The sequence below is a fragment of the Cynocephalus volans genome, chromosome 16 (assembly GCF_027409185.1).
Source record: "Cynocephalus volans isolate mCynVol1 chromosome 16, mCynVol1.pri, whole genome shotgun sequence".
Classification (NCBI taxonomy): Eukaryota; Metazoa; Chordata; class Mammalia; order Dermoptera; family Cynocephalidae; genus Cynocephalus; species Cynocephalus volans.
This window is the reverse complement of record NC_084475.1, coordinates 9,656,756-9,672,634: the sequence shown is the minus strand read 5'-3', so window position 1 is coordinate 9,672,634 and position 15,879 is coordinate 9,656,756. Positions and strand designations below refer to the sequence as shown.

Below are 15,879 nucleotides of genomic sequence, written 5' to 3'. Positions count from 1 at the left end.
GCCTGACCCCAATCAGCGCAGGACCACTCAGAGGAGACTGGTCAGGAATGCAGAAATGCATGGGGTGCAGTTTGATGAAAAAACTCAGGCCCAGATCAGAGATTCTATACAACCCAAATCCACAAGGTCTCTGGAGAGCTGGAAGTACCTATAAGTCAACCATTAAACCCTGAGCTACACAAAAAACCTTTCCTAGAGAAACAGCAGCAAAGCAGCAATTTAGCTCAACAACACAGCTCAAGTACTGGTTCTCACAGGAAATTCCCCCATTTTAGAAGTAAGCAAAGGACAAAAAATTAGTTCCAGCCCAGGCAGACATGGGGCATGGGACATGACGCATGGAGCTGGGGACTGGACCCTACTCCCACATCCAGGCATACTGTCAGCACCTTGGGGCCTACCCAGGGGACTGGAGCATGCAGCTGGAGACCAGACTCCCCCCTCCCCACAATCAGGCAGTCTGTGCCAGCACCTTCGCCTGGGGACCCAAGACATGGAGAAGAGGACCGAACCCCCCTCTCACAACCAGGCATGCTGCACGAGCACCTCAGGGCCTGCCCGTGAACCTGAGACATGGAGAAGGGGACCAGACTCCCCTCCCACAACCAGGCACACCATGCCAGTGCCTCAGGGCCTGCCCAGGGACCCAAGTCATGGAGAAGTGGACCGTACCCCCCTCCCACAACCTGGCACACTGCACCAGCACCTTGGGGCCTACCTGGTGACCTGAGGCATGGAGAAGTGGACCGGACCCCCCATACACAACCAGGCACACTGTGCCAGCACCTCGGGGCCTGCCCAGGGACCTGAGGCATGGAGAAGGGCACTGGGTCCCCTCCCACAACCAGGCACACCACGCCAGTGCCTTGGGGCCCACCCAGAGTCCCGAGGCTTGGAGTTGAGGACCAGACACTCCCCACCACCAGGCACACTGCCAGCACCAAGGAGCATGCCAAAAATATCACCTCCACATGGGTGGCCCACCACAGCCACCACCATAACCACAGCTGCTGTGAAAGTGGTTGGATGCCACAACCACCACACAGATGGTCTGCCAGCCACAGGAGTTCATTGACACACAGAGAGTCATCAGCAGAGATGAAGAAAAGAAGAGGATATCTCTCTCCACAAAGCCCATTCCAGAGTGACAGAAGAGGCATTGGCTCTATGATAATATTGGGGGACCAGATCACACCTTTCAGCATTGGACAGATCACGTAGGCAACAAATCAACAGAGTGACCATTATTCTTTCAGAAAGAGAGAAGAAATCTCAGGTAATTAGAGGGGGGAGGCAGGAGAGAGAGGGGGATGAGGAGAGATTGGACAAGGGGCATAAAGAAAAATTATGATTTTAACAATATATATGCTAGTAATATTGATTTGATCAACATATCACAATGTTGAACCCCCAAAATATGTATAATCAATTTTGATTCAATAAAAATTAAAAAATAAACAAATAAAATAAAATAAAATAATTAATTTTAAGTGGAAAGGCAAAAAAAAAAAAGAAAGAAAAAAAAAGAAAAGTGGGGCCTTGAAGAGGTGATTAGATTGTGAGGACTATGCACTCATGAATGGATTGATCCATTCATGAAGTAATGGGCCTAGTTCTGATAGCTTTTTTTTTTTTTTTAAAGATGACCTGTAAGGGGATCTCAACCCTTGACTTGGTGTTGTCAGCACCATGCTCTCCCAAGTGAGCTAACTGGCCATCCCTATATAAGGATCCAAACCCATGGCCTTGGTGGCTCCCAAGTGGGCCAACGGGCTGGCCCTTCTGATGGCTTTAAAAGGAGAGCCAAGGAGAAGGTTAGCTCTCTCTTGCTCCGCCCATTCCCCATGTGACACCCTGTGTTGCTGTGGAAGTAGACCCTCACCACATGTGACTCACCTCCCTGCACTTCAGACTTCCCAGCTTCTGAAAGAGTAAGAAACAAATTTTGTTTCTTTATAAATTGCCCAGTTTCAGGTATTCTGTTATAAGCAGCAGAAACAGACTAATGCACAACTCAATGGTTTAGAGCTATGCAACCACCATCACAATCTAACTCCAGATCAATATCATCACCCTAAAGAGAAGCCCCATGCCCATCAGCATTCATCAGCATTCACTGCCTGTTCCCCATTCCCACTACCCCCAGACTTATCTACTTTCTGTGCCTGTGGATTCGTATTTTCTGAACATATTATATAAATGGAATCATATAGTATGGTTGTAAGGATGAGCATTCTGTGACTGGCTTCTTTCACTTAGCATAATGTTTTCAAGGTCTATCCATGTTGTAGCATATGTCAATACTTCATTCCTTTTTGTTGCTGAATAATATTCCATTGTATGGATATACCACATTTTTTTATCCACTCATCAGTTGTTGGATATTTAGGTTGCTTTCACTTTTTGCCTATTATGGATCATGCTGTTATAAGCATTCATGTACAAATTTTTGTATGGATGTATGTTTTTATTTTTCTTGGGTACATACCAAGAATTAGAATTGCTAGATCATATGGTAAATCTATGTTTAACGTTTTGAGGAACTGCCAAACTGTTTCCAAATGGGATGTATTATTGTACAGTCTCACCAGCAATGTATTGGGGTTCTAATTCTCCACATCCTTGTCAACATTTCTTATTGTCTGTCTTTTTGATTATAGCCATCCTGGTAGGTATAAAGCAGTATCTCATTGTGGTTTAAATTGTCATTTCCCTGTGGCTAATGATGTTGAGCATCTTTTTGTGTGCTTATGGAAAGCTCAAATTCTTATTTGGTCATTATTATAAAAGTCCTGGTTACTTGAGGACTGTGCTAAAGGCAAGTATCAATTTTCCAGTGAATAGAAGCCTGAGTTTTTGTAGACCAGTGCCCTTCCTGGGGCAGTGCTCACTGGTAGTTTTGAGCTGGCTTTTGTAAACAATCATGAGGACATCCTTGGACATAAGCCCTGTGCTGCTGAAGAATGTCCCTGGACATCCAGCCTGCCTGCAACCCTAATGGGGAAATCATTTTCTTGATTCAAAATACATCACTCCTTCAGCATTTGAGTCAGAGAATTTACTTACCTTTTAAAGTTCTTACTTCAGAGGCACTATAGGGTTTTGAAAAGAGCTTTGAACTCTTTACTCAAGAGGGTTGGCTAGTGTTGGCTTTGTAGTTGACTGTGGTAGAATACAAAATGATAGAACCAGGTAGAATTAAAAAATTCCATTAAGAATCTGAGTTGGCCAAGTGACTTGTTTTGGCCAATGGGACTTTAACAAACATGACACATGCTGAAGTTGGAAAGAGCTGTGCATTGGGGCCTGATCTCTGCTGTGCTTGGAACCTTGAGGCCAACATTCCATCAAGACCACCTACCCTGCCAGAGGATGAGAACCCATGTGGGGGAGGCACCCACCAGCAGCCCCATGAGTGAGGCCATGGATCCTCATGATCCGGCTGCTGGCCAACATCTCAGGGGACCAGAGATGCCTGGGAGAGCCCAGCTGAGATCCGCCTAGCTTGCCCAGTCCAAAGAACCACTCTACCTACCCACAGACCTGTGAGACAATAAAATGGTTGCTTTAAGTCACTAAGTTTTGGGGAGATTTGTTACCCAGCAAAAGCTGAAAAACAATCTGACATATGTCATTTCATCTCTAATTCTCAGCATCATCATCTGTGAAATGAAGGATTTGGATTAGATCCATGCTTATAAATTTGTTGAGACCACAAATTATCCACCAAATGGCATTTTTAATGTTAAATATCCAGAAAAATGTTTTTCAAACAATTGCCAAGACTCCCTATCTTTTCGAGATATGTACTGAGAAATTTCAGTGGTATTTGTGATACGATGTCTGAGATTTGCTCCAAAATAATCTGGGGTGGAGGCAGGGAAAAGTGAAGACATGGATGAAACAGGATTGGCCATGAGCTATCGTTGAAACTGAGTGATTGGTGTGTGTGGGTCCATTATACTGTTCTCTCTACCTTTGTGTATGTTTGAAATTTCCTGTAATAAAGTAAAAAGAGAAAAACCCAAACCAAAATGAGAAGCAATCAACAACAACGAAGCCAAAATCTAGAAACGCAAGAGTAAAATTAACATAAAGCTTGATCTTACAATGCAGAAATAAAGTCACTTTATTATTTTTCATTACTAAATGGGTAAGATTGTTTACTATAAGATTTTGAAATATTTTCCCCAAACTGAGAATGATTCATGCAACACCAGCAATCCACGGAAGATGGGATCAGTTTTAAATTTTTCTATTCTGTTCTAAGGTGCCGCTAAGGAGATGTGGTTCATCTCTCAAAAACCGGGAAGGTCTTTGAGATGTTGGACTTAGTGAGAGCATTGGAGGACTTCAAACCAAATTCCACGGTGTCCAGGGGAAAAGTCAGGCTCAGAAGCAATCTGATTTCCAGGAATTTGAAAACAGGATGTCATCATTGTTGCTACTGTAAGACAACAGTTCTCAGCATCAGTTTGGGCAAAAAATTCAAGTAGGAGAATATAGACAGGTACTAAGTGAAATACGCAACTATTTTAAATAATTATCACTGGGACTTATGCTAATCACATATAGGGAAAACTGACTGGATGAAAACACCAAAATTACTCATAGTGGTCATGGTAGAACACTAGGATGAGGGGTGATTTTTCCCCAAAGGTTTTTGGTAGTCTATGGGGAAAATTTATGCCAAAAGGAGTTCACACAGAAAATGCTCAGGAGCTGCTGGATTCTTATCCCAGCACTGACCATGGAAAAAATGGTTCTTCATGGAGGAAAAAAAAAAAAAAAGGCAGAAAATCAATCTTGGATTTAAGGCAATCCTGCTGAAGTTTTGGTGACATAAAACAAATGAACCTGACCTTCATATACCTGGAGTACCTCCAGTGCATTTTTGAGGCTATCAGATCCTAACTTTAAACACCTTAAAAAGACTGACATCATGCTCTCGAATATCTATGGCATATCACAAGGAAGTTACCCATGAGGTAAAGAGGGCAGACAAAAATTAAAACACACTAGGGGGTCAATTAAAAAAAAAAACAACCTATTGAGCTACATGACTCGGGGCCCCAGCTGGAGACCTGGGGTATGGAGCCGGGTACCAGACCCCCCCCCACAACCATGCACACCACCAGTGCCAAGGAGCATGCCCAAAACATCACCTCCAAGTGGGTGGCCCATCATAGCCACCACAGTAACCACAGCTACTGCAAAAGTGGCTAGATGTCACAACCACCACGCAGATGGTCCACCAGCCACTGGAGTGTGTGGACACAAGGAGAGTCACCAGCAGAGACCAAAGAAAAGAACAGGATGTCTCTCTCCACAAAGCCCACTGCAGAGTGACAGAAGAAGCATCTGCTCTGTGGTAATATTGGGGGACCTGAACACACCTCTCAGCATTGAACAGATCATCTAGGCAACAAATCAACAGAGTAGCCATTACTCCTTCAGAAGGAGAAAAGAAATCTAGGGTAATCAGAGGTGGGAGGGGGAAGGGAGAGGGGTACAATTGGTAACAATATACATACTAGTAATATTGATTTGATCAACATATGTCAACATTGAATCCCAAAAATATGTATAATCAATTATGAGTCCATAAAAAAATAAAAAACAAACCTATTGAGTTATCCTTTGTCTTCAAAGATACTTATATTTTTCTCCATGAAGTTCCTCTCTTTTAAAATTTTTTTCAGGAAGAATTGAAGACCTTATCATGGAATTTTGTATTATAGACTATAATACTACATTATGCTATAAGCAATTTTTGTCATGAGTTGGAATATTCTAGAAGGCTTTCAAGAACCTGAATGTAGTGAAGAACACAGAGCCATCTAGCCCAACCTCCTTGATTCTCATCTAATCAGTCTAATCAGGCCACTCCTCAAGTTGGGGACAGTAAGCTTGAGAGCCACATCTCACTCTGGCCCTGCAGGGCCAGGTTCCCATCACATTTGATTTGGACTCTAGTCAGATGAGCCAGAGGGGCACATGGGCAGCTTAGCAGGAGCATTTGTGTAACAATGCCAAGTTCACATTGAAATGGAGTAGAGGAGCTAAGACACGGACAGTAATGGCTTCAGAACACGATAGAATGATTCAAGTGTCCTGAGAGAGGAATAGTACAGGATAGCTACTCAGAGGAAGAAAACTGTGCCTAGCAGCAAGGTGGGTAGCAATCAGGAAATCTTCCTCTGAGCTGGACCTTGAAGGATGAGTAGTATTTGCCCTGTGGCAGAGAAACAGACAGAAGTAGGTCATATGGGGAAATGAGCCAACCAGCTTAGCTGCAGTGAAGGAAGCAGAAGAGAGGGCTGGTCGGAAAGGACATTGACACTATGTTCTGGATGCCTTGGATGCCAGGCAGGGAGTGTGAACGTTGTTCTATTACATGTACTCTCGGAAGGGAAACGCTGCACGGTACGCCTGTGTTAGATTGATGCTCATCATTTCCACGAAGTCGCACATCCAGCCCTTAGTCTGGAATATTCTCCTTTTCCATTGACTTAGCAGTTTCCCCTAAACCATAACCTGCCATGTACAAGGCCTGCCTGTAGAAAATTAGCTTTAATCTGTAATATAGACAGAGCTGAGCTGTGGGTGCTGTGATGTTCATTTTTTCAGGATAAAGTTTCGATTAACTTACTTTGAGCTACTTAAATCCCACAAGGCTGATTTTCTGTGAAGAATAATAGAAAAGCAAAGGGAAACAACTAGACTTTTTCTCTCCCAAGGTCAGCCGTGTTTGGACTCTGGTTTCATGTGCTTCTTTTATTCCCTCCCCAACATTTGACAGGCGCAGCATATCAAGCCCATCATCACAAGCTGCAGTGTAGTTAATTGCAAAATAATTATTGACTTAAAAAGACATGATTGCTTCTGTTTTCCTACCATGTACCTTCATGAGGAAAAGAAAAATCAACATATTCCTCCACTCGGTGTAAATGTTAATTCTGGACACTTCGTTCTGTATTCTTGTGGCAAACAGAGGAACCTAACACAGCCGCCTTGAATAGCTAGTTTGTGTAGAAGCCTTGTTTGAGCCCTTTGTTCTCTTGGTGTTCTTTAGAGAAAAAGGAACTCTTGTGAAATACAGTTTCATGGCATTTTTATAGATACTCCTTACTGCAACCACAATACTGTATTTCAGGTACCTAATTTCTGAGGGAAAATTGCAGCATGTATTTTAAAGGACTGCCCGAGGTCGTCAGTGTTTTGAGGATCTGCCAAATTTCCCAAGTCACCAAAACAAATCCCTGGTTTAACCTGTAAACCTTGAGTTTCCTGCATTCTCAAGAGACCAAAAGGCCTCTTTTCTCTTTCAACAAAGAGGCAATGGAACAGGTCACTTTCAGAGAGCGTCCCATGCCCACATGGCATCCCATGGTGTCAATTAACCATGATTGTGCTAGACAATCATTTGAATTTTAGCTGTTTATTTTTACAACGATGAGTATTCCCTTGTTTCAACAATAGCATAAGAAAAGATTTCTTTTAAAATAGAATTCTTGAACTTACATGCTCAAGTGAGTTTAGTTTCAATCTTAGATCTTAAATCTCTCCCAGAAAGCCTTTAATGACCTGTTTCCCAAATCACAGATTTTCAGATATTTAGATATAAAGTCCAAATTTTCCAACTCAGTTTTTCTTGGGACCAACAATACAATTTCACGTTAAAGGTGAAGTCCTGGAAAATAACTTTTATTTGCCAGAGAGACTGGAGCCAAGCGGCTTAGGAGTACGCCACTGACGGTCCACATTTATTTACACATGTGTTGCAATTAAAATTGTGAGGAAAAGCCCTTTATTCTGTTTTGGGTAAGAAAAGTACAAGCACAGCTTTCAATAATTGCCAGCTAAAAAAGGTATGAACATGCCAAATGTCACTTGACTGCTTCTAATTTAGCCGAGAGGCATGGTAACCATAGAAGGTATGCTTGGTATGATCTGATGAGAATGGTACTTCCCATCTGCGGTCCCCAAACACATAACCCAGTCCATCGTGAGAAAAACATCAGGCAAATCTCAATAGAGGGACATTCTACAAAATACCTGACCAGTACTCCTCAAAGGAGTCTGTAACAGCCAAGAGGAAATGAAGGAGACATGCAACTAAATGTAATGTGGCATCCCGGATGGAGCAGAAGAACGTTAAGGAAAAACTAATGAAATCTGAATAAAGCAATGTTGGCTCATTAATTATGACAAATGTACCATGCTAATGTAAGCTGTTAACTGGAGAAACTATTATAAAGGATGTGGAAAATAGGGGAACTCTGTATTATCTCGCAGTTTTTCTGTAAATAAAATAAAATAATCAAAAATAAAGTTTATTGAAAAAATGAGTGGTAACATGTTGGTTTGTTTTTAGAACAGTTTCAGCTGCAATAGACATAACAGCATTACTATCGCAGAGAGATAAACCATGAGCCCAGATACAGCCCAATGCAGTTTCAGCAACTGTCTGAAAAGCAGGGAAAAACAAGAGGCTCCCTTTCCCTATTCCTACGTCAAAACATATTGTCTCCAACCTTCCTTGGACGAAGTCCACAACTCCATCTTTAGTAAGGAAAAGTTTAGACTAATATTAAGGCAAAGTATTGTTGATCTGCTGAAGTAGATTTCTGTGCTTTAAGTCACTAGATGAAACTCGTACTTTCAAACTTTAAACTAAGCAACCGCTTTACACTTTACACTTATCAAACTGTTAATTTAAACAACATAATAGTATTGAATCATTTATAAATGTTTATTAAATGTCAGTAATTTTTACAAAGCCAATATTAATAGCAAGAGGCAAAATTTTCGCAAAATATGTACAAAAGTAAAAAGCCTTAATGAACTAGCAAATCATTGTATAAAATCAAACCATTCTTTCCACTTTTAGACCTCCTTTGTAAATAATTTATTGCCAATCCTGAACTAAAGCACTGACAAAAAAAAAAAAAATTTACAACAGAATCAGATAACGTGCTTAGTTCCTGGAAAGTTATAAAAAGATACATATAAAAAAACCTAAGCCACAAATACTTTTATACAGAGCTAATACAAATCACGGTCTGTTAGGTACAGAATCTGAGGTTGTTACAAAATATCCTTTTTGATAAGGCTTCTTGTGGTAAATGAGCTCTCACATAGTAGACTAGCATAGAAAAGCCATTTAAATCATTTTGCGATTCTGCTTCAAGTAAGAGGTAAAGAAAGGGTAAATGGCATAGTTTGCTGCATTGTTACACATTCTTTGCAAGAATTAATCCCTACTCCCTACCCCTTTTTCCTGGTACCATCAAGTAGGCATGATTGAGGATAAATTCATCACTTCATATGGCAAGAAAAATTATAAACAAGCTCTCTAAGTACAAACCAAAATCACATACCAAGTAAGTAGTATATTACTATCAGTGACATTCACTGATTGAAAATTTATACATAGTGGGTCCCAACATACTCAATCCATCTGTAGATTTTCACTATTATTATCAACAGCAGATTTGCATAGGTCACAAAAACCTCTTATCAACCCAGAAAATACTGCCATATCATTAATGCTTTAAAAACAATGTTCCATATAAGCTCTGGCATTTGAAACCAGATGGTTAGACCTGAATGCCGCAAGAGTGAACATATTAATTTAAACGCTAACCATACACTCAAGTACAGACATACAAATGCTAGTTGTTTAAACTCTGTACTTCAAATGATGTTAATGATCACCTACGAGCCTAAGGCTAATGTCTACTTGATGGTACCTGAAAAAGCCTCGAAGTCCAACTTGCTTAAAATGTTCAGGTTTAGACTTATACTTCAACAGTATAAATTTATTAAGCCCTAACATTGTACCGTAAAATAATGGGTATGTACTACATAAGCTGCTTTATTTGGAACACAGAGACACATACACACCCACTCATGATCTGCCCCCCCACATGCTTATTAGACCCAAAAGTCTACCTGTTTTTTTACCTATCGTTAAAAAACAAACATACAAAAAAACCTCCAGTACTTTTAGTCAGGCAGCACAAGGCAAGGATGGATCACCTGTGATTAATGAAATTTAACATGTTGAAAAATGGGAAAGAGGCAGTGACCTGGTACTTATATTTCCAGGTCAAAAAGACATGTGGAAAACTTCTGTTCTTGATTCCTTAAATAAAATAAAAGAAATGAAAAGGTAACAGAGTGACTTTCTCTGGATTTATTTTTAGGGAGTTTGTTACAAATGTTGGACTGGGCTTTACAATCATGAGTTCATGGACTTGAACAAGAAATTAAGAGTTAACACTGATATTTAGCCTTCTCATTACATATACAGAAATAACATTGCTACAAATTGCAATGAAGAGAATCTTGTTTCAAACTGTTTGGTTTGGGGTTTTGTCTAAATGTATCATTATATAATGAAAGCACCAATTTGAGGGTTTCTCAAATAATGATTTGAGTTTCAGGACATCACAGCATGACTTGGTAACTATTCTTCATATAAATAAGGCATAACAGGATTGTATGATAATGCTGAAAATACATTTTATCAAAAGCATAAATACAAGTGTTTGGGTGTACACTGAAAGTTAAGACTTACCCATTCCTTCTTACAAAGAATCACAGGGCACTGTAATTTAGATTTCTGCTGAATCTAAATCAATACTTCCAATCATTTCTGGTATTAAGGAGATCTTATTTTCTTCTACTCTAAACCAACCGCTGCCACCAAATGAACAAGGCTTTCCCTGAACAGCCTTAACTTGAGAGACTAATCAGAGGACCCTCTCTACGTAAAGTACAACTTAAAACAAAAGAAAACAAAAGCGAATGATCGTTTTATTCCATGTGGCCTTCTTTGGATGCAGTTGCACTCTAGCTATCAAGTGCCCTTTCCAGATAACAAAATTGAAATGAAGATTTCAATTTAATACAATATTTGGCAGAGAGCAACATTCAGTTTATTTAAATGGCAAAAGTATGCCTTGAATTATTTAGAGCTTCAGAAAACATTTGACAAAACCCTTTCTCTATAAAAATTAAAATGTAAATTTGTCCCATTCTTTGATTTATAAGGCAACTCTATGCTACAAATTTCTTTAAGGTCCACGAAGACACTTATGTGACATTTCTTCAGAATTAAATGAGAAAGCCTTCAGACTTAAGAACAGAATATAACAAAGAATTAGGCATATTTTATTGCAAATCATAATCACAAAGATTTAGAAAAACTGAACACACCAAAGAACTTTACATCTAAATTACTTTTTTAGAGATGGGGGAAGTTGGCTTAGTGCAAATTATGAGCACCCTTTCACTTCTGTTCACTAAATTTCATCTTCCTTTTAATATAGTGGTATTTCAAAAGGATCCAGTTTTCATGATATAGGTATAAGACCCCTTTCAAATGGTTTAAAAATACAGCATATAAAAAATGTGGACTAAAGTCTTTAGATTGAACCTTACTGTTGCACTGAATATCTAAACAAACCTGTTTAAATTAAATATAAACAATTTACTGCCTCAAAATATAATCTAGATTTTATTTTAAAAGAATGTTGATTCTGAGACATCACATGCATTAGGGAAGAAAATTGTAAATGCCCAAATACCATTATCTATTTGATGTTTTAACATTTCTCAGTGGTAGTTAAAATGGGAAAAGTTAATGATTTCTGCTTTGTCAAGCAACATTTATGGTTCATATCACACATCTTAAATATAACTTAAATAAGACTAAGTGCCTCTTTCTATAGGGAACTGACTTCAGCCTTCACTGGAATTAAATGTTTTGGCCATTCAATAAATCTATTTGCTAAATTTACACATAGACTCTCTACCAGACTCTCCACAAACAGTCCAAATGTTACTGTGCACATGTTCAGATATTTATTAGCACTGAAATTATGCTAACCCTGTGAACTTAAACAATGTATTCTTTTTGGCAAGAAGCAGGAGATGTAGAACTATTCAAACATGCACAAATTATACTATGAACACCTGCATTATGATGTCGGGCTACATGTAGCTCATGTTATATACCAAGGCATGAAAACACTGGAAGAAGTTACATGGATATAATGACAGTGAGACTTCAAATGCGAGAAGTCAGGTATGTCAAGAACAATCCCTGGTTAGCTCACTGAAAGCCCTGCTCTCATACCAGACAGCAAGACAGAACAAGAGCCACTGTCTTGGAAAGGCTGGGTGACCAACCCCTAATGTTGACCAATCTTTCAAGGACCAGTAAAATACCTGAGAACACAGTCAGCTATATAGTAAAGGGACAGATATCACAGTCTTAATCACAATTTTCAGAAAAAGAAGAAAAGCTGTCAGACTTGTCAAACTGTTACCAGCCTTGTTACTCTAGTACAATTTTAACACTACATATAACCTATAGGGCAGTATTCTTAGTACTGCGAACAAGCTGTCCTGATGCATTCGCTACAAATGTATTTGTAATCACAAAGCTACTTCAAGGGTATGTTTTAATTCAGTAAGCACTGGGGGAAGTCAAATGTAGTCATCTTTAGGTGTGAACTAAAAAAATTACTATGTATCCTTAGAAGCATCCTTAAAACATATAAATGTACCTCAAAAAAGCTGGCATTTCATAAACAATATACAAATGTGTACATATTGTATCTCTTAGAATTACACCAAGAATGAAAAGGAATCCCCAAAAATGCCTTCTTGAATAGTTTGACAGGAAAATACTGCCCTTGGCAAGCTCCAAATAAACAAGAAAATCCTGTAAATGCCACATTTGGAATCGATGGGAATGGACAGGACAGCAAAAGAAAGATGTCTGTGATGGTGCAACCATGACTTCCTACAGTCAGGACCAAGACAACCGAGATAGGACTTAAAAGTAAAACACATGACATTCTGGAACAGGTATGTTTATTTAGAAAGTTCTATTTCCAAGTTACTTGCAGTTTTTAGTTGTTGCTATGGCCAGACTGTTTCATGTATGGCACATTAAATTACATAAGACTTAAATATGAAAAAGGCAAATTATATTTCACTCATTACTTTTGATCAAAACACTGTATATGGCATTTGCTTTCCTTTTGCTCTCCTGTACATTTGTGAACTCTTCATTAGCATCAGACCGAAAATCCTTATGTAAACTTTAAAACACCAAGAACATTACCTTCAGAAACCACAGAAATTTTAAAACAAAACTGTTGTATAGATAAGCAATTAAAAAAAACATGAGGACTAAACCTGTGTAAATCTACAGAATGCCATTCCTTAGATCAAACTTTTTTCCTACAGCCATTTCAAAATAAGAGGTCACCATAAAGCCAGGCAAAAGTGTTGCTGCTAAGTGTAAGGCAGACAGAAGATATCTTGTTTTAGAACTGAATATTTCTAACCTCATACCTGCAAGAATTTAAGGATACCTTCTATACTTGGCACTACAGGAGAATTCAGTTTGAAAAATAGAATTTAAAGCCTGAAATATATCTAGTCTGAGGTTGGCCAGGAAGTTATAACTCAACTTGAATGGAGGCCACAGTGAAACAGATCAAAGCCTGAATTTCAGCAGATATTGGCAATGTGTTATTCAGCAGTTTTCAGCCACAAACCAAAGGCTGCAGAAGGACTAAAATTTCCAAGAAGTTAAACAAAGAATCAAGATTTTTCTAATTCCTGTTGTAAACTGCTATTTAAAAAAAACAAACAAACAGAAAACAATCAAAAACACAAAAAGATTTTAAAATAGCGAGTCTTTTGTACATCACTGGAGCATAAGCTGCTTGAGGTTGTCATGAAGAATAGTATCCTTCACATCACGGAAAACAAGACGGATGTTTTCTGTGTTGATGGCAGTGGTGAAGTGGTGGTATAAGGGCTTCTGCTGCTGGTCCCGGCGTTTGTTCCGGAAACACTCCACCAGGAATTTTTGGACGTCTCTTAAGCAGTGGGGATCCCCTTCAAATTCTAGAAAATAGTCTTTGATGCTCACAATTTGCACTTTCTCCTCAAGCAAGTCTGTCTTGTTTAAGAAGAGAATTATGGAGACATTGCTGAAAACCCGGTTATTGACGATGGTTTCAAAAATGTTCAGAGATTCTGTAAGGCGATTGGTCAGTCGATCTTCCATAAGCACCTGGTCAAATTCACTGGAGGACACAAGGAAAAGTATTGATGTCACACTGTCGAAGCATTCAAACCAACGTTTCCTTTCTGATCTTTGACCACCTACATCAACCATTTTGAAAGGAACATTTTTAATTTCAAAGTCGTACTCATGAATGCCTTTAGTGGGTCTTCTGGCAAGCAGAATATCTTGTTGTGATGGAATGTAATCCTGGGAAAGAAAATAAATTGTTTTATACTTAGTAATCCAGACATAATTATTAGAATTTTTACTGAACTACTAACTGGCCTAGTGAATGGATATCCAAACAAAATGATCATTTTAATGGCATTTTAAAGTATCAATGTGATTATTATTCTTTTCATTATAAAATGCCAAGATACATTGAAATGTTAGTTACAGACTGGTTCGAAATTCACTGCAAATGACCAGCATCCACTATTTTTCACCCCTGCAATAGTACTAAAATTTAAGTCCAAGTCTTGTATCTAGTAACTATCCTCACCTCCCCTGCCATATGTCCACCTTCACTCTTACTCCTATCACCCACTCTTAGTTCCAGCCAGTGACCCTACTGCCCACACATCCACCTTCCCCATACTGCTCTTGCGCCTCTATTAAAAGCAATAGGCCTGGCCAACCGTCAAAACAAAAAAATAAAAATAAATAAAATAAAAGCAACAGGATATGAATCCAATGCCAATTCATAAGGATCCCTTCCCAGTTCCAGGTTCTGCCCACCTCTCTCTAACCCATTCTAAATGTTCCTTTACTGTGCACTCCACAAATTAGAACTTCTATACTAGGTCACTCCATTGCTAGATCACTCTTGCTATATAACATGTGTGGAAAACACTTTCTCTACTACTAATTAACCATTTACTCTGGGTCACTTGCTAGGTTTCTTTCCAGGGCACAGTCTAAGTAGCTATGTTTCAGCTTTCTCATTTATTGACCCAAGAACTCACAACTAGTCACTTACTCTGAGTGTCAGCACCTTTGCCTGTGAAAGGGAGGTGATCATACCTGTCTACCTGCCTCAGAGGGAGGGTTGTTGCAAACAGCAAGCAGGCTCTTCTCTGAGCTCTTCACAGTGAACTACAAGATCCTGAACAGGTGGAAGCTGCTGATCTCACAAGTCACCGGCTACACCCTGCTGGCACACTTCCTTATGCAATGTAACTGCTTCTTCCTTCCCAGTCTAGCATTTTTCCAGAACTTTGACATGGCTTTTTGGCAATACATGAACAGGAGAGCTTTTAACACATTCAACATCGAAGTCAAAATACTTAAAAAATCAAAGAAGGATTTAAAACAATGCTGATTATTATTTACAATGCTACATTTTATGTTTTTCCAAGTAGTGTAATAACTTTGAAATTGCATTATAATGTAAAAACTCATCTCCTCAACATAGTGCAATGGAATTAAGAATTTTTTTTTTTTTTTTTTTTCTGACTGGTAAGGGGATCACAACCCTCGGCACGGTGTGGTCTGCACCACGCTCAGCCAGTGAGCGCACCAGCCATCCCTATATAGGATCCAAACCCGCAGCCTCAGCGCTACCAGCACTGCACTTTCCCAAGGGAGCCATGGGGCCAGCCCAAGAATTTTTTAAAAAGTAGACAGTTCTTAGTTATCAGCAATCCACAGCCATTCATTAAATAACTCTAGGACTCTAATAAAAGTGTTAGCCTTCCCATGTTTTCTTTCTAGCTTTTGTTCACATGCATACCTACTTTACTTATAATCAGCATATGCACACAATTTTTAGCCTGCCT

At 39.3% G+C, this 15,879-nt stretch overlaps 1 protein-coding gene across 2 annotated transcripts in view; it reads right to left on the bottom strand.

The window, feature by feature from the left end:
* Positions 1 to 10,186: 10,186 nt before the first annotated feature.
* The window catches only part of GNA13 (G protein subunit alpha 13), a 43,847-nt gene continuing 38,154 nt past the window's right edge, over positions 10,187 to 15,879 (bottom strand). The window contains exon 4 of one of the 2 annotated variants that reach the window (XM_063080566.1): positions 10,187 to 14,308. In XM_063080566.1, coding sequence (XP_062936636.1) covers positions 13,736 to 14,308 — 573 coding nt within the window. In that variant the 3' untranslated portion in view covers positions 10,187 to 13,735. The remainder of the gene's footprint in view (positions 14,309 to 15,879) is intronic. The other variant, XM_063080567.1, reaches the window with a different exon arrangement.